This window comes from Alexandromys fortis, unplaced genomic scaffold (genome assembly GCF_014885135.2).
Source record: "Alexandromys fortis isolate MF-2015 unplaced genomic scaffold, M_Fortis_MF-2015_v1.1 scaffold_125, whole genome shotgun sequence".
Classification (NCBI taxonomy): domain Eukaryota; kingdom Metazoa; phylum Chordata; class Mammalia; order Rodentia; family Cricetidae; genus Alexandromys; species Alexandromys fortis.
The window spans coordinates 4698255-4726142 of NW_026068026.1; the positions used below are offsets into that span (position 1 = coordinate 4698255).

At 38.7% G+C, this 27888-nt stretch overlaps 1 protein-coding gene across 3 annotated transcripts in view; it reads left to right on the forward strand.

Moving 5' to 3' along the window:
- Positions 1-27888, forward strand: part of Mon2 (MON2 homolog, regulator of endosome-to-Golgi trafficking) — an 82162-nt gene that overhangs the window by 21502 nt on the left and 32772 nt on the right. For all 3 annotated transcript variants that reach the window (XM_050163864.1, XM_050163862.1, XM_050163863.1), the window contains exons 6-20: positions 2480-2574; positions 3168-3293; positions 4388-4582; positions 14740-14864; positions 15347-15483; positions 16624-16777; positions 18387-18613; positions 20587-20668; positions 21431-21615; positions 22809-22921; positions 23621-23725; positions 24015-24095; positions 24173-24246; positions 24330-24420; positions 26898-26999. In XM_050163864.1, the coding sequence (XP_050019821.1) occupies positions 2480-2574; positions 3168-3293; positions 4388-4582; positions 14740-14864; positions 15347-15483; positions 16624-16777; positions 18387-18613; positions 20587-20668; positions 21431-21615; positions 22809-22921; positions 23621-23725; positions 24015-24095; positions 24173-24246; positions 24330-24420; positions 26898-26999 (1892 nt within the window). The remainder of the gene's footprint in view (positions 1-2479; positions 2575-3167; positions 3294-4387; positions 4583-14739; positions 14865-15346; positions 15484-16623; positions 16778-18386; positions 18614-20586; positions 20669-21430; positions 21616-22808; positions 22922-23620; positions 23726-24014; positions 24096-24172; positions 24247-24329; positions 24421-26897; positions 27000-27888) is intronic.

A 27888-nucleotide genomic window follows, 5' to 3' on the forward strand; every position in this document is an offset into this window, starting at 1 on the left:
GAAATTGATGGCAATTTAAAAATAAATTATTCATCTGGGCATGTTATGTTAGCACATGTCTTTAATACAAGCTCTTGGGAGGCAGAGGCAGGTGGGTCTCTATGAGATCCAGGATAGTTAGAACTACATACAGAGAGACCCTGTCTCCAAAACCCAAGTAAATAAATAAATAATTCACTATTTTATCACCCTAAGTAGAGATTTCATTTTCTATATTAAATTCTAACATGTGTAGCCCCCCTCATTGAAGTTAATAATTTCATAATTTAGCAAAATACTGTATTGTTTGTATTTTTATGCAAACATTCCATTAATTTTTGTAGTGATCTGTCTGCATAGTTTGCATTTAATAGTTGGATTATGTTGTGTGGCTGTCCTCGAGTTCAGTGACAGGCTCCTGCTAGACACTGGGTGGTAGTCAACACTTTAGAGTGGCTCTAGTGCCATCCTACCTGTGTTTTCCACCATGAATCACGTCACCAAGGTAACGTTCCAAGTGTAGGCACCCTCATGCGAAGTTTGCTGACACCTGTTGGAAATTACTGGTGTGTGTGAATCTTTTACATTTTCATTAACTACTCTGGTAATAATAAGTCACTTCTTTGAGATTTAAAGAGATTCTTTTTTTTTTTTTTCCACCTCCTCTAGAAAGAATTTAAAGTGGTGCAGTCTTCAACAATGTAGCTTTTTTGCTCAAGCAAGAAAAAAAACCTATGTATATTTTGCATTTAATTATGCATTTGTTGTGTGTGCAGGTATGCACACATATATGCAGGCAAGCATGTCACAGCACAAATGTGGAGGTCAGAGCAGTTCTCTGCTACAGTTCCGTTCCAGGGACTGGATGCAGGTGAGCAGGCTTGGCAGCAGGTACCTGCAGAGCATCTCACTGGCTTTGTAAAACTCCATCTGCTCTCCCTTCACATAGTTTATCTTCTTTCTTAATGCTTGATGCTGTGTCCAGTCCACTTAATTGGTGATTGTATGGCGTACTGGTAAACTGTGCAGTGCTGGAAAGGACGGCCATGATCACTCTGCCTCCCTGACTTGACTAAAGTCTTCGCATTTAGATCAACCACTGTGCACTGTTGGTTTTCTAGGATGTTTCTGCTGGCATTGTACATAATTGTCCTGCATTTCTCTTTGAGAAGTACACGTAGAATTCTGGTAGTTTGAAATGTTAGGGAATTATTCAAAATCATGGTTAGCATAGGACAGTTTTCTAGTTTAAATGCTTTATTTTCATAACTTTGATGTAATTCGTGGAGCAGTATTTTTAGCCATGTTTCTCTAAAGGCTGAAATACCATTTGCTACTTTCTATTTTAATATAACAGAAAAAATACCGAAACCACTTTCAATATTTATTAAATCAACACTTTTCTTAAAGGCTGCCATAATTTACAAAGAATGATATCCTTAAAAAAAATCTATTGGGGATGGAGAGATGGCTCAGCAGTTAAACCATTGACTGCTCTTCCAGAGGTCCTAAGTTTAGATCCCAAGGGCACCCAAGTGGCGGCTCACAGCCATATGTAACTGTTGTCCCATGGGATCTGATGCCCTCTTCTGCATCAAACAAAACACCATATACATAAAAAAAATACATAAATAAATCTCATCAGTAAAAATATTATTTTGGAGAAAAATATAGCCCAGCAGTAGTGGTATGTGCCTTTAATCCCGGTACTCAGGAGGCAGAGGCAGGTGGATCTCTGAGTTCAATGCTAGCCTGGTCCACAGAGCAAGTTCCAGGATAGCCAGGACTACACAGAGAAACCCTGCCTTTAAGAACAAAACAAATAAAAAAAATTAAAAAAACAACACCCAAAACTATTACACGTGTGTGTGTACGTGCACATACACAAGTATATACCCTAGCACACATGTAGAGGTCAGAGGATAGCTTGTGAGAATTAGCTCTTATTTTCTACTGTGTGGATCCTGGGCATCAAACTCAGATATTCAGGTGTGGCTTCAGCCTCCTTTGCCCACAGACTATGTCATCAGCCCAGAGAATGGTCCCAATCATAATAGTGTTTAAAAAATGCTGTGAGCAGGGCAAACCATTGCAGCTGATTCTTAGCTGGTGCAGCCATGACTCACAGTTACAGTGGCAGGTCAAGCCGTTCATCTTTTGGAAGCTAAGAAAAGGGAGGGGAAATGGTTATGTGGTGAACTTTATGTTTGCTATTTATTACAGACTTAGAGCTATCATGTGATAAAGGAACTGACAAATAAGAGACTGGGGAAATCAAATGTGTAAATAAAAGTAATAACCTTGTTAAAAATGTATGTAAGAAAATGGATATTCAAAATTCTTATGATATTTTATGTAAAATATCAGTTTTTCACGTTGGAGACATAGTTATGAAATTATTAGATTATGGTTATATAAGAAGAACGAATTTTAAACTCAGCATTGATTTGCTAAGGGTCATTTTGAAGTCCCCCCCATCCCTGGCCTGTTTTGATTACAGACATAGAACCACCAGTGCTGGTCCAAGGAAACAGTAACCGAAGGTCTGTCAGCACCCTGAAGCCTTGTGCTAAAGATGCATATATGCTTTTCCAGGTATTTCAGTTGACAAACATAATATTTGCTATTTTAGAATTTATGTCTGATATGATTTCTAATGCAAAAAACTATTAAATAGTCAGAATTAGTATTAAAGTAGTTCTAAAAGACTGAAGAAAGACTTCTGCATCTACTGCAAATCTGACTAACAGTGAAATGCTGTGGCTCACTTTAAGGAAGTGAAATTAAACTCAGAACTAGAAAAATAAGTATATGAGGGATGACTAATCCTACAAAAACATTCCTTTAGTGAGGAAAGTTTATGTAATAAATTTGCTGTCTACATAATGTAATCTGATATACAAAAACCTTACCTGATTTGGCATGACTAACTCATTTTAATTAAAGTAAGATTAGAAGCTTATTCTTTATTAAATAATATTAATGCTTGTCCATACTTATCTGCTTATTGTCTAGTTACATGCTTCTATAGATTTACTGAAATCTTCTGGACGTATAATTTGTCAAAATTTGATTTACTTACTGGTAGTTAATTTTTAAGAAAAATAGGTTTGTTTTTCTCTAGTTTCATAAACTGTGAGTTGTGGAAGCATATTTTATTGTAACCCATGATACTGTTTATTTCCCAGGACCTTTGTCAGTTGGTTAATGCTGACGCCCCTTACTGGCTCGTCGGCATGACCGAAATGACTCGGACTTTTGGCCTGGAGCTGCTGGAGTCAGTCCTCAATGACTTCCCTCAGGTCTTTTTACAAGTAAGCTCATCGATATTGTCTCGTCACAAAATTAGTGTTGGTTTCTCATAGATATTTGTCAAGTCAAGAAATAAACATGTATTTTTTCCATGTTTGAAGATGCAAAAACATAGCCTTAGGCTTCAAACAAAACTACTCTGTGACATTTGTTTGTTCTCTCTTTGAGAGTTTAAGGTATGTTTTCTTGGTAGTATTTTTGTTCTTTTTTGACAAGGGTTTTACAAGTGCAGCTGCCTCAGTCTTCTGCGCACTGGGGTTATCATTTTGATTTAGTAATCTTCTGTTTTTATTGTCTGTCTTCCTCCTGTCGTCTTCCTGTCTTTCTTCCTTGCCCCCAACATTTTAAAATTTTATTAGATTAAACCTTACAAAATTATTTAGGCAGATTTCCCCAAGCCTAGAGTTGTTTCTTTTCCTCTCCTCTTTTTTTGTAATGTGCAAGGCTGTTTTGCTTGAGTGTATGTTTGTGTACCACATGCATGCAGTGTCCATGGTGGCCAGAAGAGGGCAGCAGATCTAACAGGAGTTAGAGATGGTTGTTAGCTACTACTATGTGGGTGCTGGGAATCAAACCTGGGTTCAAAATCTAAAATCAGAATCAGAGCCAGTGCTCTTAATCAGTGAAATTATCTCTCCCGCCCCCCAAATAAGCCTTTTCTTAACAGAATCTTCTTGAAATATTTCCAATTTGTGTTTAGTCCATTTAAGAACAGTGCACATTTCAAGCCTTTAAGTTATGGTAAGAGCTGCATGAGACCTTACTGATTGGCAATGGTCAGATTCTGGGAGGGGGCAGGTGTCGTTTCCAGTTGTATACCCAGTAGTGAGTGTCCAGTCTCTAATTGATATTTTCAAACCAGATCACACAATTGGTACTAGTTAAAAGTCTTTGGGAAACAAGCGAAAGAAAAAGCAATGAATATGGGAAAGAGATTTGAAAAGAGAAGGAAGGGAGACTTTGTAAGGATAGGAGGGAAATAAGCGAAGGTGGAGGAGTGTGAGCAGACTGCATGATGTACGTTCTAAAGTTAGCGCGGCTGTGCCTTGGAAGGATGCTGCAAACTAAGTGAATTCTTCTTTTCCTTTGCAAACAGCATCAGGAATTCAGTTTCCTCCTCAAAGAAAGAGTATGCCCTCTTGTGATCAAGCTTTTTTCTCCAAATATAAAATTCAGACAAGGTTCCAGCACTTCATCTTCTCCAGCACCAGTTGAAAAACCGTATTTTCCCATCTGCATGCGTTTGCTGAGAGTGGTGTCTGTTCTGATCAAGCAGTTTTATAGTCTTTTGGTAAGTGTTAGTTTCCAAACATGTTTGTACATATAACTGCATGCAGTGTGTATTAGCGTCTTGTCTCTCTGACAACTTAAAGCAGGGAAAACTTACTCTTTGGCTCAGGGTTTCACAGGTTTTGATCCTTAGCCAGCTGATTATATTACTTGGCGCCTGAGTTAGGCAGAAATGTCAATGATTGTGGGAGATGTCACAAAGGCTGCTTACCTTACAGTAGCCAGGAAGCAGTGACCATGCTTCTGACCTCAGGCCTCCTCCATCTCCCCTGTTTATTCCACCTCGGTTCCCAGCTTTTGTTGGAGGTATCACCCACGTGCAAGGTGAACTCTCCTTAGTTAATTCTCATTGGAACTCTCACACGTGAACCCAAATGTGCACCCCATGAATGCCCTAGGTGTTTATTAATTCAGTCAAGTTAGCAGTGGAAATTAAGCATCAGATTGTTTTTAGATAAAACATATATATATATATACATATTAGAATATTATATATGTTAGAATACATCTTTAATTGTATATGGTAGTGAAGATGATGCTACTACAATTTGATTTTGCCTCCATGATTCCTGCTAAGCATTCTAATACCATTGCTTTTGTACTATCAGATCAAGTGTTAACTACATTGAAAATAGCAAATCATAATAGTATTATGAAAATGTGTCTGACCTCCCATACTCCCACACATGGTCTCCGGGAACCCCAAGGTATTCAACAACCATTTTGTCCCCACTATTCACTAGCTCAGCTTTTCAGGTTGCTGAGAGGCGAAGGTAAGTGATTGTCAGTTAGTCTCTTCAGGTAATAGAGGAGTAGAGAAGACCGAGTTAAAATATATCCTGTACTTTGCTTCCTTTGACTTCTGACCTGAGTACGTCTTTTGGATCATTAACAGTGTCTGCCCAGATCCATTTTTCTTTCTTTTTTTTTTTTTTCATTTTGTGGTTCGTTTTCTTTCTTTCTTTCTTTCTTTCTTTATTTATTTATTTATTTATCTATCTATCTATTTATTTATTTATTAAAGATTTCTGTTTCTTCCCACCGCCGCCTCCCCTTTCCCTCCCCCTCCTCCAATCAAGTCCCCCTCCCCCTCGTCAGCCCAAAGAGCAATCAGGGTTCTCTGCCCTGTGGGAAGTCCAAGGACCACCCTCCTCCATCCAGGTCTCGTAAGGTGAGCATCCAGGATGCCTAGGCTCCCACAAAGCCAGTTCGTGCAGTAGAACAAAAACCCATTGCCATTGTTCTTGAGTTCTCAGTAGTCCTCATTGTCCACTATGTTCAGCGAGTCTGGTTTTAACCCAGGCTTTTTCAGACCCAGGCCAGCTGGCCTTGGTGAGTTCCCGATAGAACATCCCCATTGTCTCAGTGTGTGGGTGCACCCCTCGCGGTCCTGAGTTCCTTGCTCATGTTCGCTCTCCTTCTGCTCCTGATTTGGACCTTGAGATTTCAGTCCGGTGCTCCAATGTGGGTCTCTGTCTCTGTCTCCTTTCATCGCCTGATGAAGGTTAATATTCAGGAGGATGCCTATATGTTTTTCTTTGGGTTCTCCTTCTTATTTAGCTTCTCTAAGAACCCGAATTATAGGCTCAATGTCCTTTATTTATGGCTAGAAACCAAATATGAGTGAGTACATCCCATGTTCCTCTTTTTGGGTCTGGCTTACCTCACTCAGGATAGTGTTTTCTATTTCCATCCATTTGCCTGCAAACTTCAAGAAGTCCTTGTTTTTTACTGCTGAGTAGTACTCTAATATGTATATATTCCATACTTTCTTCATCCATTCTTCAATTGAGGGGCATCTAGGTTGTTTCCAGGTTCTGGCTATTACAAACAATGCTGCTATGAACATAGTAGAGCATATATTTTTGTTGCATGATAAGGCCTCTCTTGGGTATATTCCCAAGAGTGGTATTGCTGGGTCCATGGGTAGGTTGATCCCAAATTTTCTGAGAAACCGCCACACTGCTTTCCAGAGTGGTTGTACAAGTTTGCATTCCCACCAGCAATGGATAAGTGTACCCCTTTCTCCACAACCTCTCCAGCATAGGCTATCATTGGTGTTTTTGATTTTAGCCATTCTGACAGGTGTAAGATGGTATCTTAAAGTTGTCTTGATTTGCATTTCCCTGATCGCTAAGGAAGTTGAGCATGACCTTAGGTGTCTTTTGGCCATTTGAACTTCTTCTGTTGAGAGATCTCTGTTCAGCTCAGTGCCCCATTTTATAATTGGGTTGATTAGCCTTTTACAGTCTAGTTTCTTAAGTTCTTTATATATTTTGGAGATCAGACCTTTGTCAGTTGCGGGGTTGGTGAAGATCTTCTCCCAGTCAGTGGGTTGCCTTTCTGTCTTAGCGACAGTGTCCTTTGCTTTACAGAAGCTTCTCAGTCTCATGAGGTCCCATTTATTCAATGAGGCCCTTACTGTCTGTGCTGCTGATGTTATACGTAGGAAGCGGTCTCCTGTGCCCACTTGTTGTAGTGTAGTTCCCACTTTCTCTCCTATCAGGTTCAGTGTGTTCAGACTGATATTGAGGTCTTTAATCCACTTGGACTTGAGTTTTGTGCATGGTGACAGACATGGATCTATTTTCATTTTTGTACAGATTGAAATCCAGTTTTGCCAGCACAATTTGTTGAAGATGCTCTCTTTTTTCCATTGTATAGTTTTAGCTCCTTTATCGAAAATCAGGTGCTCATAGGTTTGTGGATTAAAGTCAGGGTCTTCTATACGGTTCCATTGGTCGACTTCTCTGTTTTTATGCCAATACCAAGCTGTTTTTAATACTGTAGCTCTGTAATAGAGTTTGAAGTCAGGGATGGTAATGCCTCCAGACGTTCCTTTATTGTATAAGATTGTTTTGGCTATCCTGGGTTTTTTATTTTTCCATATAAAGTTGATTATTGTCTTCTCCAGATCTGTGAAGAATTTTGATGGGATTTTGATGGGGATTGCATTGAATCTATATATTGCTTTTGGAAGAATTGCCATTTTTACTATGTTGATCCTCCCAATCCAAGAGCAAGGGAGATCCTTCCATTTTCTGGTGTCTTCTTCTATTTCGTTCTTCAAAGTCTTAAAGTTCTTGTCATATAGATCTTTCACTTCCTTGGTCAGGGTTACCCCAAGATATTTTATGCTCTTTGTGGCTATCATGAAAGGTGATGCTTCTCTGATTTCCCTCTCTGTTTCCTTATCCTTACTGTATAGGAAGGCAACTGATTTTTTCGAGTTGATCTTGTATCCTGCCACATTACTGAAGGTGTTTATCAGCTGTAGGAGTTCTTTGGTAGAGTTTTTGGGGTCGCTTATGTATACTATCATATCATCTGCAAATAACGAAAGCTTAACTTCTTCCTTTCCAATACGAATCCCTTTGATCCCCTTATGTTGTCTTATTGCTATTGCTAGAACTTCAAGCACTATATTGAAGAGGTATGGAGAGAGTGGACATCCTTGTCTTGTTCCTGATTTTAGTGGGATGGCTTTGAGTTTTTCTCCGTTTAATTTAATGTTAGCTGTCGGTTTGCTGTAAATAGCTTTTATTATATTTAGGTATGACCCTTGTATCCCTAGTCTCTCCAATACCTTTATCATAAAGGGGTGTTGGATTTTGTCGAATGCTTTTTCAGCATCTAATGAAATGATCATATGGTTTTTTTCTTTCATTTTATTTATATGGTGGATTACATTGATAGATTTGCGTATGTTGAACCAGCCCTGCATCTCTGGGATGAAGCCTACTTGATCATAATGGATAATTTTTCTAATGTGTTCTTGAATTCGGTTTGCCAGTATTTTATTAAGAATTTTTGCGTCGATATTCATGAGTGAGATAGGCCTGTAGTTCTCTTTCTTGGTTGGGTCTTTGTGTGGTTTTGGTATCAGGGTAACTGTAGCTTCATAAAAGGAATTTGGCAATGACTTTTCTGTTTCTATACTGTGAAATACATTAAGGAGAATAGGTATTAGCTCTTCTTGGAAGTTCTGGTAGAATTCTGCATTGAAACCATCTGGTCCTGGGCTTTTTTTAGAGGGCAGATTTTTGATAACTGCTTCAAGTTCTTCGCGACTAACAGGTCTATTTAGATCTTTCACCTGGTCTTGGTTTAGCTTTGGTATATGGTACTTATCTAAAAAGATGTCCATTTCTTTTGTATTTTCCAGTTTTGTGGCATACAGGCTCCTGTAGTAAGATCTAATGATTCTCTGAATTTCCTCTGTGTCTGTGGTTATGTCCCCCTTTTCATTTCTGATCTTATTTATTTGCGTGTTCTCCCTCTGTTGTTTAATTAGTTTGGATAGGGGTTTGTCTATCTTGTTGATTTTCTCCAAGAACCAACTTTTTGTTTCATTGATTCTTTGGACTGTTTTCTGTGTTTCTATTTTGTTGATTTCTGCCCTCAGTTTGATTATTTCCAGTCTTCTACTCCTTCTGGGCACATCTGCTTCTTTTTTTTCTAAAGCTTTCAGGTGTGCTGTTAAGTCCCCAATGTATGCTTTCTCCGTTTTCTTTAAGTGGGCACTTAGTGCTATGAACTTTCCTCTTAGCACTGCTTTCATCGTGTCCCATAGGTTTGAGTATGTTGTCTCTTTATTTTCATTAAATTCAAGGAAGACTTTAATTTCCTTCTTAATTTCTTCCTTCACCCAGGTGTGGTTCAGTAGTTGATTGTTCAGTTTCCATGAGTTTGTCGGCTTTCTGGGGGCAGCATTGTTGTTGCCTTCTAACTTTAATCCGTGGTGATCTGATAAGACACAGGTGGACACTGATATTCTTTTGTATCTGTGGAGGCTTCCTTTGTTTCCGAGTATATGGTCAATTTTTGAGAAGGTTCCATGAGCTGCAGAGAAGAAGGTATATTCTTTCCTATTTGGGTGGAGTGTTCTATAGATGTCTGTTAAGTCCATTTGTTTCATTACCTCCAGTAATTCTCTTAATTCTCTATTAGGTTTCTGTCTGATTGACCTGTCCATTGGAGAGAGAGGTGTGTTGAAGTCTCCTACTATTAGTGTGTGTGGTTTGATGTCTGCCTTGAGTTCTAGTAATATTTCTTTTATATAAGTGGGTGCTTTTATATTAGGGGCATAGATATTCAGAATTGAGATGTCATCCTGATGAATTGTTCCTGTTATGAGTATAAAGTGTCCTTCTCGATCTCTTCTGATTGATTTTAGTTTGAAGTCCGTTTTGTTGGAAATTAGTACGGCCACACCTGCTTTTTTCTTAGGACCATTTGCTTGAAAGACCTTTTCCCAACCTTTTACTCTGAGTAGATGCCTGTCTTTGTGGTTGAGATGTGTTTCTTGCAAACAGCAGAATGTTGGATCCTGTTTTCGTATCCAATCTCTTAGCCTGTGCCTTTTTATAGGTGAATTGAGACCATTAATATTAAGTGATATTAATGACCAATTGTTGTTTACTCCGGTTATTCTTATTGTTTTTTTGGTAGTAGAGTTTGTGTGTGTGTCCCTTCTTTGAGTTGTGCTGGTGAAGGTTCACTAGATGCCTGAGTTATTGTAGTCAGTGTTGGCATTGTTGGATTCCTTGGGTTGCGATTTTCCTTCTATTACTTTCTGTAGAGCTGGATTTGTGGCTACGTATTGTTTAAATTTGTTCTTATCCTGGAATGTCTTGTTTTCTCCATTGATAGTGAACACTAGCTTGGCAGGGTATAGAAGTTTGGGTTTGCATCCATGGTCTCTTAGCTTTTGAAGTACCTCTATCCAGGACCTTCTGGCTTTCATGGTTTCCATAGAGAAGTCAGGTGTAATTCTGATCGGTTTACCTTTATAGGTTACTTGGCCTTTTTCCTTTGCAGCTCTTAATATTCTTTCTTTAACCTGTATATTTTGTGTTTTGATTATTATATGGCGAGGGGATGTTTTTCTTTGATCCAGTCTGTTTGGTGTTCTGTATGCTTCTTGAATATTCAAGGGGATATCTTTCTTTATGTTGGGAAAGTTTTCTTCCATAATTTTGTTAAAAATATTTTCTGGGCCTTTGAGCTGTGATTCTTCTCCTTCTTCTATTCCTATTATTCTTAGGTTTGGTCTTTTTATTGTGTCCCATATTTCTTGAATGTTTTGTGATGAGAATTTGTTGGCTTTGCTGTTTTCTTTGATCAGTGCATTTATTTTCTTTATGGTGTCCTCAGAATCTGAGATTCTTTCTTCTATCTCTTGTAGTCTATTGATTATGCTTGTTTCTGTAGCCTCTGCTCGTTGGCCTACATTTTCCATATCCAGCTGTTACTCAATTTGTGTTTTCTTCCTTGCTTCTAATTCAGTTTTCAATTCTTGAACTGTTTCCATTACCTGTTTGTGGGTCTCCTGTACATATTTACTTAATTCTTCAAACTTTTTGTTATACTTCTCATCCATTTCTATAAGGGTGTTTTTTAAATGTTTTTTAAGGGACTCTATTGCTTTAATAAAGTCAATTTTTTCCACTTCTTCTGTGTTAGGGTTTTCTGTAAGATCTTTGGGATCTGGCGTTTTCATGTTGTTTTTCAGATTATTGGGTGATGTTCTGCCTTGGCACCTGCCCATCTCCTCCTTTCAATGCTATCTAATTGGTCTTTTAAAATCGGATCGGGTTTTTCTGCTGGCCAGAGGCTTCTCTTACTAATTGCCCTTGTTCCGTTTTTTTCTGGCTCCTGCCTGGGGCCAAGAACCCTCTCACCCCTCACAAGGGTTGTCCGGAACAGGACCCGGCTCCCCGTTTGCCAGGGCCCTCGTGGACCAAAGGCCTACCTCTTTGATTTAATTCTAGTGGGGCGATCTGCTCTAGGTGTTGCTCGCTGGTCCCTGCTGCCTGCGTCCTCTGCCACCGCGCCAGCCCCCTCTGGTCCCAGCCTCAGCCTGTGGCCTGGCCTGAGTTGCCTGCCTGCACTGCTCAGCTCTGTCGTCTGCGGGCGCCTGTGCCGCGCCGCTCCGTTGTCTCTTTCTTTCTCTTTAATTGTAGTGGGGCGATCTGCTCTCGGTGTTGCGCGCTGGTCCCTGCTGCCTGCTTCCTCTGCCACCGCGCCAGTCCCCTCCGGTCCCGGCCTGGCCTGGCCTGCATTGCCCGCCTGCACCGCCGCTGGCTCGGTCTCCAGATCCATTTTTCTTAAAGGTGCCCTTAAGGAGTTTATAAAAATTAATTAATTTTTAACTTAAAGTGGCTAACATATCTCTTTTCTGACCTTGATTTCCTTTAGGAAGGAAAGAATGGGTTTTTACATACGTATCCAATTTAATCTTTCACCTTTATTTTTTTCTTTTTCTTGAGGTAGGGTTTCTGTGTGTTACAACTCTGGTTGTTCTGGAACTCACTATGTAGACCAGGTTGGCCTTGAACTCACAGAGATCAGTTTGCCTCTGTCCTCTAAGTGCTAGGATTAAAGGTGTACGCCACCACGCCCAGCTCCCTTTCACAAATTTTTAATTTCACATTTTTTGTGTGTTTTTGGTGTATTCTGTGAGTGTATATGTTCTCTGTGTGTGTGCAGGTCAGAGGTGGACATGAGGTCTCCATCAGTGTCTCTCCACCTTACCTTTTGAAAAGTATCTTACACTGAACCTGGACCTTACAAATTTGGCTAGGCTGGCTGCCCACCCATCTCTACCACCCTAGTACTGGGGTTATAGATATCACATAAGCCACTGTACCCTGCTTTTTTTAATGTAGGTATAGGTGGTTGAACTTGGGTCTTTATGATTCCCTCAGAAAGCAGTGACTGACTGAGTTACCTCACTAGCCCCAACGTTTCACTTTAGTGCTAACATTTCTCTAAAGATTTGTCACTGACAAACCCATTAGCACCTAAGCCAGAGGTTGTCATGTGTGCTTGATGCTGTCAAACATTTATCTGATGTTTGAATTTCCACCTGCATAATTTTGACTTTTTCTTTTTATAAGACAGGATCTCCTCTACCCCACACCTGTAGATGATAATTTCCTTGTCCCCCAGCCACTATCAAATAATCACTCAGAGACTCATATTAATTATAAATGCTCTGCCAATAGCTCAGTCTTATTACTGTCTCTTATAACTTAGCTCGTTTCTATTAATCCATGTATTGCCACATGGTTCATGGCTTTACCTGTCCCCTAGCATCTTTCTCTTGGGTGTCTCACTGGCGTCAGCCTCGACTCCACCCTTCTTTGAGTCCTTAGTTTGGTTGTCCTGCCTAGATTTATCATGCCTTGCTATAGGCCAGTCGGCTTTATAATTAACCAATGAGAATAATACATATTCACAGTGTACAGAGGATTATACCACAGCATTTTCCCTTTTCTGTCTAATTAAAAAAGGAAGGTTTCAACTTTAACATAGTAAAATTATATACATTAAAACAGTTATCAAATCTTTGCATTTGACAAAGTCAGAGAAAACATTTAATTATCCATCCTATCTTGATGAGTCTAAAGTTTTATATCTAATTTACCCTTTCATCAACTAAGAAAAATTGTAACCATGACTATCTAGTCTTCAAGTCCATCAAAGACACCAGAAGGATGAAATGTTACATAATGACAGGGACATCAGGCTGTGGACAGTCACCAAAAGTCTCTGTATGTTGGGGCATCCAACGTTGGCCTACAGGCCTACTATATTTGACAAACTTTCCTGTGAAGCAGGGAATTCTCAAGGACCATCCTGCTTTGTCTTAGCAAAGTTTGATAGTTGTATATCTTGTGTCCAGTTTGGACAGTAACTTTCAACAATTGAGGCAAGGGCAGTTTCTTTGCACATATGGCTAGCTTTTGCCATAGAGAAAAAACTCCATAGGGAGTTTCTTCAGTGCCTGTCTTCTTCTCTGGATACATTGGTGCTGTCAGGAGCAGATTGTCATGAAAAGTCTAAGTTATTAAAACATTTTAAATGCCATAATCTGTAGGTCTTTGAAATGTTTGAAGAATACCTATCTATCTGAAATATATCTCTGTATACATAAGATGACTATAAGTTTGACTATTATAGATGACTATTAATCTATTTCTTAGTTATATATTACATTTTAGATGAGTTGTATAAACATAATACCTTAAACAAGAGTAGAAATATACATATAACAAGATTAACTTTAAATTTGTATCAATAAACCAAAATTCATACCAATGGAAAATATTTTGAGATTAAGTGTTGTTTTTTTTCTATTAAAGAAGATTTGATAATCTACTCTTTTTTTCCTATCATAATAATCTACCTTCCCCTTTTTTTCTCCTTCCATTTCTTGGGAAGTTGCTTCTCTTATCCTTATGATTACATCCTACTTTTTTAAAGCACCTAATAAAGATACTGGAAGGCATTAGAAAACAACAGTAGCTAAGGCTTGGCTCTAAAATACTTTATTAGAATCACAGTCTCTTTATGTATTTCTGGCTGTTCTAGAATTAGATATGAAGAGATCTAACTGTCTCTCTTTCCTGATTGTTGAGGCTAAAATCTTGAAGGCTACTTTATTTCCCCAGTTTCTTGCCTCATTTTGGGGCATCCACAGCTGAAACATGCAGTTACTAGCTGCACTCATGAGGAATCCATTAGATTTAGTAATCTCAAAGTCAGCTTCGTTCTACCTTCCATCGTCCTGCTGTTTACTTGACAGATAAGTCACAGGAGTAGTTCATTTACCTGGTTCATTTTGTTTGTCACTCGGTAAATCATGATTGGTATGTTTTAGCCATTGTTTATTATATAGAGAAGTTGTTAATAATACAGTCTGCATTGGCTAAAGCACTAGGCCCCGTGCTACGTGCCTCACCTGCCTGTGTCTGTGCATCCATCAGCTGCTGCAGGTTTCTCGTTGTTTTTCCGTTCTTGTTTTGTTTTGTTTTGTTCTTTGAGACGTCTTGCTGTTGTAACCCAGGCTGGCACCATCACACCAAACTGCCTCTTTGCTTTTTAGGAATCCAGTGTATAACATGTAGAGTGTTACTGAGGTGCAGATCATACATCTGCGAGCAGTTTGTAGGACTAGAGACAAGATGTGTATCACATTTTCCAAAGCCAAGGGTTGGAGCTCATCAGTACTGCAGAAAGATGTTCGAGAAGCTGCAGCTGTTTCCAGCTAACTCTTCTTATTCACCGTTTTATCCCAGTTAAGGTGATTTGACAACATTATTATCATTTCTTTTGACTCAACGAAATGTTTAAACCTCCTATTCTTTTTAGGTAACCGAGTGTGAAATATTTCTGTCACTGCTGGTCAAGTTCCTGGATGCAGATAAGCCGCAGTGGCTTCGAGCTGTTGCCGTGGAATCGATACACAGGCTCTGTGTGCAGCCTCACTTGTTAAGGTAAAGTGTTCTGTCATATGACCAGCCTGATCACTGCTGAGTTTAGAAGAGCAGGGTACCTATTCGTAAGAGTTAGTGATGCTTCTTAAAGAAAATGGTGTTTGTGTGTTTGCCACACCAGGTGGAAGCTTGGGAAAGAGCTGGGAGAGTCAAGCACATGGGTAATGATTGCCATCATCTGCTAAGCAAATACAGCCAGTATTTCTTTTCTTTTCTTTTCTTTTCTTTTCTTTTCTTTTCTTTTCTTTTCTTTTCTTTCTTTCTTTCTTTCTTTCTTTCTTTCTTTTTTTTTTTTTTGGTGTTTCTTTCTGAGTTGAATCTAAACCCTTGTCTCTATCCAAATTAGAGAAACCACTCAGGTGTGATGGGTGACACCAAATATAGGATTGTAATAGTAGCAATCATTTATATTTACTATATAAAATGTGAATATTGTAATACAGTCAAATGCCTTTCCCAGAATGTTTAAAATTTCTTCACAGGTCATTTTGTCAGTCCTACGACATGAAGCAGCATTCCACCAAGGTCTTCCGCGACATTGTGAACGCGCTGGGGTCTTTTATCCAGTCTTTGTTTCTCGTCCCTCCCACTGGAAACCCTGCTGCAGCCAACCAAGCTGGTAATGTCGTGCTCAGACTTGTCTTCATTTTCTCTCCGTTTCCAATACTCACCATTAGAAGTCTTATGTCTATACAAACTTGAAACACCTGAGTGTGCTGAGAGCAAAGAGTTTTTAAATATTAAAGAAATATTTGACCATACCACAGCAAACTAGTTTATTTTCTTTTTCAGAATAGGTATTCTTCTCTGATATACTTTTATTTCCTCTGATTACATAGGGTGAAAGTTTAGATGCTATCTTTATTTTTGAAAAAGTCTTTGTTGGATCCTTTTAAAGAGTCTGGACATTTAACCCTTAGGACGTCTTTTAATCTCTTACTAGAAGTAGTCTCGCATGGTTTGAGTTAGTTTGGAAATCAGTGTGTGGCTTCTCTTCCCTCTCTGTGTTCTCACTGCTACTTTGAACTGCCTGAATGACCTTTTAGCTCTTCATTCTCACTTTCCAGAAGAAGTCTAACATAAAGTATTAAAAATTCGTGTTTGTTCTTAGAACTGTGTATGTGTTCATATATGTGCAGGCACGGACTGGTGTGTGTATGTAGGCCAAAGGTCAACCTTGTTGTCATTTCCTAGGACTGTCATTCTTGTATTTTGAGACAGTTTTTTTACTGGGACCTGGGACTCATTGAGCAAGCGGGGCTGGCAGGTTAGCAAGCCACTGGGATCTGCCAATTTCTGTCTCCCCAGTGCTGGGGTTGTAAGTGTGCATCACCAAGCCCAGGTGTTTTGTGGGTATTGGGGTGCAAACTCAGGCACTCCTCTGTATATCCATCAGTTTATTCATATTGGAGCTGCTCTGTTGAGTTGCTGGGGTTTGTTCATTTACTGTGGTTCAGTATAACCTAACTTGCACTATTTTCTTTGAGACATGTGTATAAATCTTATATGGTACTGGGGAGCAAACTCAGGTCCTCATGCTTATGTGACCAACACTTTACCAATAGACCTAACTGCCTAGGCTCTCTAATAACTTTTATGTTTAAAAAATTGTTGTAAAGGAATAGGCTCTCTGGGTAAAAGAGAATTATGAACATCTTGTTTTCATAGCGTAGTCTTTAAGTCTGAGTAGGTACTGGAATTTATTGACTTACAATCAACCAATAAATTGGTATCTTTGCTTTTCCTCCTTGTCTAATAGGAAACAATAATGCTGGTGGCCCAGTCTCAGCGCCAGCCAGCTCAGGAATGGTGGGGATTGGTGGAGGTGTTACTCTGCTACCAGCATTTGAATACAGAGGAACTTGGATACCTATCCTGACTATTACAGTTCAAGGCAGCGCGAAAGCCACCTAGTAAGTAGTATCAACATTGTTTTATAATAAATAACACTACTGATGATGATATTTAACTTTAAAATACTTCTGTTTAGATTATATTAATGTTGCTTATACATTTTGGAGCTTACTTTCTTTTGTCTTGTTTTAAGGATTCTAAACAGGACTAAATTTTGTTTTTTTCTGTTTGTAGGCTGTTAATAGCATTATAAAGCAGAAATATGAATTTATTTACCTAAGAATTGACTCGGTTGTTTATGTAGCTTCTTAGTTAACTATATGACTTGATTTTTAGACCTCTTGGATATAGCTCTTCCAGAATTAAATTCCCTTTTGGCAAATTCATCTTTCTTTACACTAATTTCTCTAATATATGAGATGAAAGTTGTTGTATAGCTGAATTTCAGGACTCTGTGTGTGAGAAAAAGTATTTTCAATGTTTAAGAAGTCAGTGAGGTCCTTTTCTCTTCTGGTTATTTCCAATCATCATGTTTTATTGCAGCAAAAAGAGCAGACTAGAAGGACATGTTTTTTAGGGCTCTGTTGTCCACAGGGTCTGCGGGAGCTGCTGCAGCTCTATAAGCTCTCCTTTTCCTGCTGCAAAGCACAGTGCTTTAAATCTGGACAGAGTCATTTCACCTCATTTTTTGACTGTTTTTTTGGGGGGTATTATATCTAAATATTGCATAATCTTATGAAGGTTTATGCCTATGTCTCTAGGAGTTTTGTAATTTCTTTTATATTTATATTATTGATTTATTTTGAGCTAGTTTCATATACAAGAGGTAGGATCTAACATCTTTTTCTTTGGGTGTGAATATAATTAGCCCAATGTCATTAATTCTTTCCAGTTGAATTACTCATTCTTTGTGTTGTTAGCTTGAGAAGTAACCATTTGGAGGGATTTAGAACCATAATTCCTCATTTGTCCTAATTTAGAACATAAGATTTATTGTCTTGTCTTGTGAACAATTCCTCCTATGTACTAGATTTGAACTCGACACAGATGTCCCTCAGTGTTATTTGCACACTGGCTGTCTCTGAGGTCACTAGTGACCTGGATGTCTTAGTTATATTTTCTCTGACGTAAAATCATCTTCCTCTTCGTCGGTTATTTTGTTTTATTATTTTATCTTTTATGACACTTTATCTTAAAAGTAAGAGTTTGAGAAGCATTGTACTGTTTTAATATATTTTATGTTAGCTTTTATATTGCATATCAAAAATAGTGAAGATATCAGCACATCTCAAAAAGAAGTTATGGTAGCAGTCAGGCCTTCATTTTTATAATCATTTTTTACATTAAAAAGTACATTTATTGTATGTGTGTGCACACACGTGTGGAGATTAGAGACACGGCTTACAGGAGTCAGTTTCCTCCTTCATCATATGGATCAGGGGATCAAACTCAGATCATCAGACTTGGCAGCGAGCACCTTTATCCCGTGAGCCATCTTCAGTCCCTCTAATCAGTTTAGAACATGGAAGGGAATCCTTTTCCGAATCAAACAAGCTCAGGAATATCCTTTTTTGTTTTTTTTTTAGAGTCTATAACTATGGAAATAGCTTTCTGTGTTTTCTTTCCTGTGTCTTCTCATTAATGCCTTAATTTTTTTCATGATTTCAGCCTAGAAATGCTAGACAAAGTTGAACCCCCAACCATACCAGAAGGCTATGCCATGTCTGTGGCTTTCCACTGTCTCTTGGATCTTGTCCGTGGAATCACCACTATGATAGAAGGAGAGTTGGGAGAGGCTGAAACCGAGTGTCCTGCTGTCGTTGAAGAAGCATACTCTGAGTCATCAGAACAGCGGGACGTGCAGTCAGTGTCGGACCCGGCAGATAAGGAGACAGGTATGCTATGATTCTCTGCCTGCCTTGGTTACTTCTCAGTAGTTTGAAGTTTTGGCAGAATATAGAGAGATGTTCCTGTGTTATCATTTGCTCTTACTGCCCAGTTATTAACACTTTATCATGCTGGTATTACTTTCCTCTTTATTTGTATACATACCACTATCTTCTTTTCTGATCTGTTGGGAGAGACCACTTGTTCATTTCTGGCTGCCCAGAACCAAAACAATCACACAGAAACTGTATTAGTTACAACACTGCTTGGCCTGTTAGTGAATGCATATTTCTATCTCACTCTTATCTCTTAAATTAACACATTTTTATTATTTTATATTTTACCATGAGGTTCGTGGCCTACCAGCAAGGTTCTGGGTGGCAGCTTGCATCTTTTGTCTTTTCCCTCTGGTGGCTCCATGGTGTCTCTGCGACTCCACCTTTTTACTCCCAGCATTCAGTTTAGTTTTCCCCCTGCCTAGCCTATCACAGGCCAAGGCAGTTTCTTTATTCATTAACCAATAAAAGCAACACATATACAGAAGGACCTCCCACACCACTGAAATATTTGCGATTAGGTTCTAGACAGGATGTCCCACTGTCCCTTAATATTTGGATATGCTTTTCTAGAACTGATTATAGTTCTCCCCATTCTGATGCAGTTACTAGCAGAAATTAGGGTCAATCCAATATTTCATCTAAGCCCTGATCTCATACAGATTTTTGCCAGTTGTCACAGTGTTTTTCCTTGTGGTTCCTTGTTTTTTTAATTTATTGCTATATATGAATATTTTCCTGTGCTGTAGAACACAGTTCTTTAGTTCTGGTTTTATATGACCTTGAAATTTTAGAATTTAGAATGGTTTATTCATTTCTAAGATTAGCACAGGGCACTTACTGTGTTTAATTTAGCTACTGATTTGATTTATCAGTATGTGTGGAAGCAAAACTATCCGTTTGTATCATTTTTGGAAATTCTCACTTTTGAATAAAGCTGGATTTTTATTGACTCCAAAGAATTACATTCAGTTGCCATTGGTTTTGGTGCAGTGCTCAGATAAGGCTTGTGAAGCTGGGCGGTGTTCTTTTGACATTTCTGATGCTCTCTTGGTACTCTTGCAGTGTAACACTGCTGGATGTTCTACCCTCATCTCAGGTATTTCTTGTTCAGGCCAGGTGTCAGTCAGTTTCCAAGATGCCCTGGGATAGTACTGAGACTGACATATGGGCAGGAGATGTCCTTCTTGCTTCTTGGTGAAGAGGCACACATACTGCAAGTCTGGATTTGAAAACGTCTGCTTCCTTACATAAAGGCATCACCCCAGCCTCTGTAGTCCTCATTCATTTCTTTTTTTCCTTTTTGTTTTTTATTGAGATAAGGTTTCTCTGTAGCTTTGGAGCCTTTCCTGGAACTAGCTCTTGTAGACCAGGCTGGCCTTGAACTCACAGAGGTCCCCCTCTTGAGTGCTGGGATTAAAGGCGTGTGTCACCACCGCCCGGCTCCTGATTCATTTCTGCATGTTCAATTTTAACTTTATATATTTCTAAATCCCATCTCCAACAAGGAGATACTCAGTGCCATTTTATTCCTGTGTTTACTTGCTGGATGCTCAGCAGATCTAACAGTGTTCTAGCTGAGCAGATATTCTAGACAGTAGTCTGCACTAATTTCCTGCTGATCACACAGAGGACAGTTTGGTCTATTGAAGGCTTAGGGAAGAGGAAATGACATTATGTATTTTTTAAAAAGGTATTGGTTAAATGAGGTATTGCAGTATCTTGTAATGAAGATTTTTAAACAACTTAACTTTAAGAGTTTTTTATTATGAAACTATCACAGCTTCTATATTTTTGTTCTTTGGGTATTTTAATATTCGTGTTTGGTGTCTAATAACTAAGCTGTTACTAGACTGTTGAATTTTATAAATTGACAGTTCACTGTGGCAGGTATAACATGATTGAGTGTTGTATTTCTTTTGAAGTTAGTAGAGCCGTTTGGGAAGAGATGGTGAGTGCCTGCTGGTGTGGTCTTCTCGCTGCACTCTCGCTCCTGCTCGATGCCAGGTATTAAGTCTTTGTGAGTTTTATGGCACGTCATTGCAGTTAAAACCAATACTAAATTTAATTTCATTTGTCCAGAGAATTTATTTCCTGTCTGTAGTTTTCTGTATGATTAGAGCTTTGTTGCACATTTTTCATTTCACGTGCAGTATTATAACTCATGTGCACACTGCCATGGTGGAATCAGGATGATTGACATTGCCTTCACCTCAACATTTCTTCAAGAATGTCACTCTTTGTCACTCCCTCTTGGAGCCCATGTTTGCTCTGAACTCCCACTGGAATTGTCATAATGCTTTAATCAAAAATACATTTTCAAATTACAGAACACTTGTATCATGCCAAGCTTTGCCACTGCTTTTGCAAAGATGACAGTTTGCTTGATGCTTCTCTCAGAATGAAGTGGTTGTAAGACACTTGATGCAGGGGTTCATGCCTGTGGTCCCAGCACTTAGAAGATCGAGGAAGCTGAATTGCACTGAGTTTGAGACCATCCTGGACTACAGACCCTGTCTTCAAATAAATAAATAAAATGCTTAATATTTTTAATTAAATCTTTAAGTTCTCTATCTTTTTTTCCAACTAAGTATGCATTACACTACAGAGTTCAGTTTTTTAGATATTAGGCTAATTGGGTAAAGTTCCATCCTAAGTATATTGGTTTTAGTTTTTCTTAAAACCTCACTGACTATGTAAGCCCACATCATGTTTTAAGTGTAACTTAAAATAAATTAATCGGATAAACAAAATGCCTTATCTTTTCAGCACAGATGAGGCTGCCACTGAGAATATTTTAAAAGCTGAACTGACTATGGCTGCTCTGTGTGGAAGATTGGGCCTTGTCACGTCAAGGGACGCCTTTATCACCGCCATCTGCAAAGGCTCCTTGCCTCCACATTATGCTCTGACCGTACTGAATGCCACCACTGCAGCTACACTTTCCAATAAATGTAAGAATTCAATCATACAGCTTTCTCTCTGTCCAGGGGGATGACACGGCGCAGAGAAAGGATGATAGGACTTCCAAGTTCAGGCCTCTGCTGTCCTGTGCATTGATTGTGTTACTATTTTCCTGCCTTTCCATTCTGTCCACCTCTTTAAAATAGTTTGTTAGTTTTGTTGTAGTTGTTTTTTTTTTTTTTTTTTCTTCAAGACAGGGTTTCTCTGTGTAACTGTCCTGGAACTCACTCTGTAGATCAGGCTGGCCTTGACCTCAGAGATCCACCTGCCTCTGCTTCTCAAGTGCTGGCATTAAAGGCGTGCACCACCACCATCTGGCTATAACAGTTCTTCTTTTTTTTTTTTTCTTTTTTTTTTTGAAGGTGTATTTATTATGTATACTGTATTCTTGCCTGCCTGCCAGAAGAGGGCACCATATCTCATTATAGATGGTTGTGAGCCACCATGTGGTGGCTGGGATTTGAACTCAGGACCTCTGGAAGAGCAGCAAGAGCTCTTCATCTCTGAGGCATCTCTCCAGCCCCTTAAAGCAGTTCCTTCATATCTTTAAAAGGGAAGAGAGAAGCTGTGACTTAGGGTCACTGGCCCCAGTGTGGCCCCACGGAGTATGTCTCTTTTCTGCTCTTCACTGAAAAAGGGGCGGAGAGAGGAAGAATATAGTGATAGCAGTTTTAAGTAATAACTATGCAGATACAGTAATGTGATTCTGGCATCCTTTGTAAACTGTGATGCATTGTTGAAATGATGATTGCTGTTTTTCTGTTTGGCTTAGTGGTTCTTACACTAACCTTCAAAAACTTATTTTCTTGGCTAATACTTTGAAAACACTTGGGTTTATTACATTTAATCTGATACTCAGATTTCACACTCAAAATTTATTTGGCTCTAACTAGAAAAGTACAAATAGATACATGTTTAAAATATTTAATGTGTCCTAATTCTGTTTTGCTTATAAATGAGCTACCAAATTTCATCATTTTAACAATTTATATAGAAAATTACTTTATATTTGCTTCTTTTTTGTACTTTAGGAGTTTTCAGATGTTTGCATGCATCTGGATAAATAGTACTGCTGTGTAATTGTTACTGTTGAACTTTATTCAAATTAATACTTTACAATATAATGTTACCTTAAAAGAACTAAAAGCAGTATCTTGCATTAAGTCTTTCCTTTTTGTTCTAGCATATTCTATCCAGGGCCACAGTGTCATGATGATAAGTCCATCCAGTGAATCCCACCAACAAGTTGTGGCAGTGGGTCAACCTCTGGCAGTCCAGCCTCAAGGAACAGTAATGGTAATGCAATTAGGGTGTTGGGGGTTAATATGGTTACCAATGAACAATCAGCCAGGCCTATTCTACTTTTTCTTTTTCTTTCCAAATATTACTACTTAGTTTCTTTTACCTGAAGGATATTTCAGAACAAACTCGTTAACTATTTTTTTTGTCATTCCCATAACCAACATAGTAATGGAACTTCTTTTGTGCATGTTTATGTTTACGTGGTGTGTATTCACATGTATATACAAATGTTGGCACGTGTGTGTAGGCCAGTGAGTCTGTACATGTGTTGGTGTGTAGAACCAAACATCATCATCTGCTCTCTTCCTCTGCTGCTCCACATCACCTTCTGATGCAGGGTTCCTAACTCTCCTGTATGAGAAGCTCTCCTGTTAGTCTAGGTAGGCCTGTCTCCACCTCCCAATGGCTGGAGTTACAGGCAAGTCACATGCCCTCCCAACATGTATGTGGGTTATAGGGATCTGAACTCCAACCCTCACACTTACATGGCAAGCATTTTACTCAACCATCTCCCCAGCTCTGATAACACAACTTTTAATTAGGCAAATTTGTGTTTTATGGAACTATCCAAACTTATTTTGTTAATATTCTGGTTTTTATTTAAGACAATCTTTGAATGCATTCATGATCTGTAAGCTTTAATTTTTAAGACTCTATAGCAGCTGCTGCAAATCTGTCTTTTTTTCAACATAGCTGACTTCCAAGAACATCCAGTGTATGAGGACGCTGCTGAATTTGGCGCACTGTCACGGCTCTGTTCTCGGAACATCTTGGCAACTTGTTCTGGCAACTCTTCAGGTATGTTTATGATTGCTAACAAACAAGCAATGCCTGTTGGTCCTCTAGATACACCTAATAGGATGAAAAAGGAGACGATGAGAAGAAATAAAACAAAAGGCTTATGTTTTAGGAAGTAATAGACTACTTATAATGCCCTAAATTCTACTGCTTCTGCATGCTATAATTATTTTATATGAATGATGCTAATTATTCTCATTTTAATTATTAGAAACTGCTAATTTTAATTTTTATTGCTAGCTATTTCATTAGAATTTTTATAATTTTATAAACTTGTTTTAATTGTCAGCATCTTGTGTGGATTCTGGGACTAAAGCCTAGTGGTGGTGGTGCCTTGAAGCCTGGAAGAGCTGTAGAAGGACCCAGTACAGTAAGTGACAGCTCTCCCTATCCAGTGGGCACTTCTTCAAAAGTCACACTTTACATTTGAATTTATCCTTCCTTTAGGTTCTGACAACAGCAGTGATGACAGATTTGCCAGTGATTTCCAACATACTTTCAAGACTGTTTGAGAGCTCACAGTAAGTCTGGGTTTTAAATTGACAGCCACATTGTTCCTAGCTATATATTTGAGATGAAATTGTCTTTTTCATTTTTATTTTAGGTATCTTGATGACGTATCTTTGCATCATTTAATAAATGCACTTTGTTCCTTATCTCTAGAAGCAATGGATATGGCCTATGGAAACAATAAGGTGTGGTAGTTTACATTTCTCTTTGGTTACACAGTGTATGAATGGCCTTAGTGTTTGACTGGTGGAACTGGTGTTTTGTAGCAGTGGCCTGTCGGCATTTACCATTTGTAGAAGGAGGAATAAAGAGGGCATGATGTAGCTTGTGATTGGTCTAAGTGTGTAGTAGAATTTAAAATCATGTCCCTTTTTCCTTATGTGCTGAATAGTCTTAGTATTTTACAAATAATGCAACACAGTTTTTATAACTAGCTTTCATAAAATATCTTGATAGTATTTGTTGTATTTGACATTTATGATTTGGGTAATGCAAGATTGCATTTAGGAAAAGTGTGTGGCAGATTTCGGTGGCTGTGCTGTGCTGTGCTGTGCTGCCTTCATGGGAACGGAAAATGAGTCAGAGGCTCATCGTTTCCTTCTGACGAGAGTGATGCTCCTCACCTTGCAATTAATTGTTTCTATTGTCCATTAATTAAGTAGAATAGGACTTCTTTTCTGTCAAGTAAGTGTAGAACAGTACTTCTGAATATTAGCATTCAAGAACATTTCTTTGTATACTCAAAATATTTTCTATAACATTTGTAAAGCACAGGAAAATTTGAGCATAGTCCTATTTTAGTAATTGCTTTTTAAAGGAACTGCTCATTCAGTAGTAAAGCGCTTGCCCTCACTGTGGGAAGCCTAGGGTTTGATTCCATCACAACAAAAGTAAACACCAAAAACGTGAATAAGAAAATAAGAAATGTTACTAGCTGAGAGAGTGACTCACGGTGCTTGTCTAATGGACATGTGGCACTATAAACAAAAAGAAAAAAAAAACAGAATAAAGTCCTGTATACATTTTAAAAACCATATGTATGTGTTCATTTGTTCAGGTGCCCTTGGAGTTGGAAGGTCTTAATCCCCTGGAATTACAGGGTGAGCCACCAGTGTGGGTTCTAGGACCTAAATTCCACTTCTCTGCAGGAGCAGCCAGCACTCTTAATCAATGAGCCACCTTTCTAGCCCCCTTTGTACATTTAAAAAATATGGATAGTTTGATCACTTCCAAATATATGAAGACTATTCAGCTTTTTAATAATAACTGTACAGCCTCAAACTGTGTTGTCTTCAAAGTTCTCAATCATCTGTCTGTTCTCTGTGGCTTGTCATCTTGGTTTATGTGACTCATCTCTTCTCTTCCTGGAGCTGAATAGTAGCTTGGTTGGTAGAATGCTTGCCTAGTGTGCATGAGACCCTGAGCTGGATCATATAAAACAGATATTGGCAATGCACACCGAAATCCTGCACTTGGGAGAAGATACAGGCAGCAAGATCAGAAGTTCAAGGTCATAGTCAGTTAAATCTTTATAATGTCAAGGTCAGCCTAGACTACAATGAGACGCCACAAAACAAGGCAACAATAGTTTTTATTAGGGATGAAAGAGTTAGCTCAGAGGTTAAGAACGTTGGTCGCTCTTCCGGAGGACCCAGCTTTGCTTCCTGGCACCCACATGGCAGCTCACAGCCATCGTTAACTCCAGTATCGGGATCAAAACTCTCTTTTCTAGCCTCCTAGGGCACGATAGTCACCTGATAAACAGACATATGTGCAGGCCAAGTACCCATACACATACAAAACTGAAAATAGAAAACAGAAAAAGACTAGAGTATGGTTTTATGTATCATATATCTAGTTAATTGCATGAACACTCAGGTGTTTGGAATAATATATTCTTTGTTCCAAATCCAGGCAAGAATAACATTAGTTACAATAGTAAACTAATCAGTTTATTGGTTATCTTGAAAAATCTTACATCTTGAAATTTTAAATCTCAATACAAAACTATAATATTTTAATAGAGTACCAAATGAAATACAAGCAATTTTACAGTGCTTTGTATCTATTTGATAAACACAGCATGCTTGTTTTCATGTTTGACATTTGACTATGTGGTCTAAAGAAGATAAGAAGTTTTTCATTTAAAAGTGGATTGATGACTATGGAATGAAAATAAAAGTATATAAGATAGACTGTAGAGATGTCCTCCATGGGCAAGATGTTCTTGTTGTGCTGAACTGTATCTCTGGTCTTTCTTCCCAGTGGGTCTGTTAGAGTTCTTCAAGAAAACTCAAATCTTTTTGGTTTTTTGAGACAGGGTTTCTGTGTAGCCTTGTTTGTCCAGGAACTTGCTCTGTAGACCAGGCTGGCCTCGAACTCATAGACCCACCTGCCTCTGCCTCCTGACTGCTGAAATTAGAGGTGTAAGTCTCTAAGATCTGTAATTTATTCACACTTTGTGCCAATATAATTTGGGGGTAACTTTAGGAGCTGTTCTGGGATAGCAAAAAGAAAGACCTGTCATGATAATAAGGTCTGTTGCTTTTACTAACTTTACATATACAGACTAATCATAATTTAGACATAGTGATGTTATTTTATTCATTCGGATCTCAGAATTCTCTTTACCATATCAACATGTAATATGTTTCCTTCTTAGGAACCGTCTCTTTTTGCTGTTGCCAAACTATTAGAAACTGGTCTAGTTAATATGCACAGAATAGAAATCTTATGGAGACCTCTAACGGGCCATCTACTGGAGGTGAGCTCTCTTTCTTAACTACTACTTACTTTTACTGAGAAAGCATGCACACTGATCGTATGAGTCAACATAATGACAGACAAACTTCCCCTCTCCCTCCTTGCCCCTTATATTTTAAGGACTGTTGTTGTGTAGTAATTAGCCCGGGGAAGGGTTTATCAAATAAAAATGATGAAACTATGACGTGTGAAATAGCAGTGACGTCAGCTCTCTGTCAGGAACGGTTTCCTGTGACCACAGTCTCTTGAGTCATCTCAGTCAGGTGTGTCTGAGATGTTGAACAGTCTGGGGTGAGAGCGATTTCCAGTGTGCTTGCCCACAGGTTTGCTGTGGTGGAGGTGTGGGAGAGCTGCCACTAAGTCATACATCGTGGCAGAATTTTAACTAGATACATCTCTTCTTCAGCTGGCAGTGCCTTGAAAAGTAGCTGGAATTTAACTCTAGCTGCTTCTGTTGGTACATACGTTTGTGTGTAGTTTGGGGACCATAGTAATTTAATGTCATTTTAGAAACCTGAGAAAGATAACTATTCTTCCTAAAATTTTGCCCATTTTTACTGGGATTAAATTTATCAATAAAGGATATGTGCAGATTTCTCTGTGATTAAACCACCCTATCAGGTGGATTATCATTTCAAAGGTTGAAGCCCTGGGTTCAATCCCTAGCACCCAGGATAAGCTTGCTTCTGCTTCCTCTGGTGATGTGGGTTCCTCCAGCCATGGAGTTCTTCCTTTCCTGTGACTTAAGTCTCATCTTTTGTCTTCTGTCTTTTTCTCTGTTGCCTCCCATGGCCTTTATTCAGAAGGTAAGCTTACAGAATTTTTTGGATATAGTTTTTCTTTTACTCTTTTAAGTTGTAAAAAAAAGAATACCAGAAGCTGTAATATGG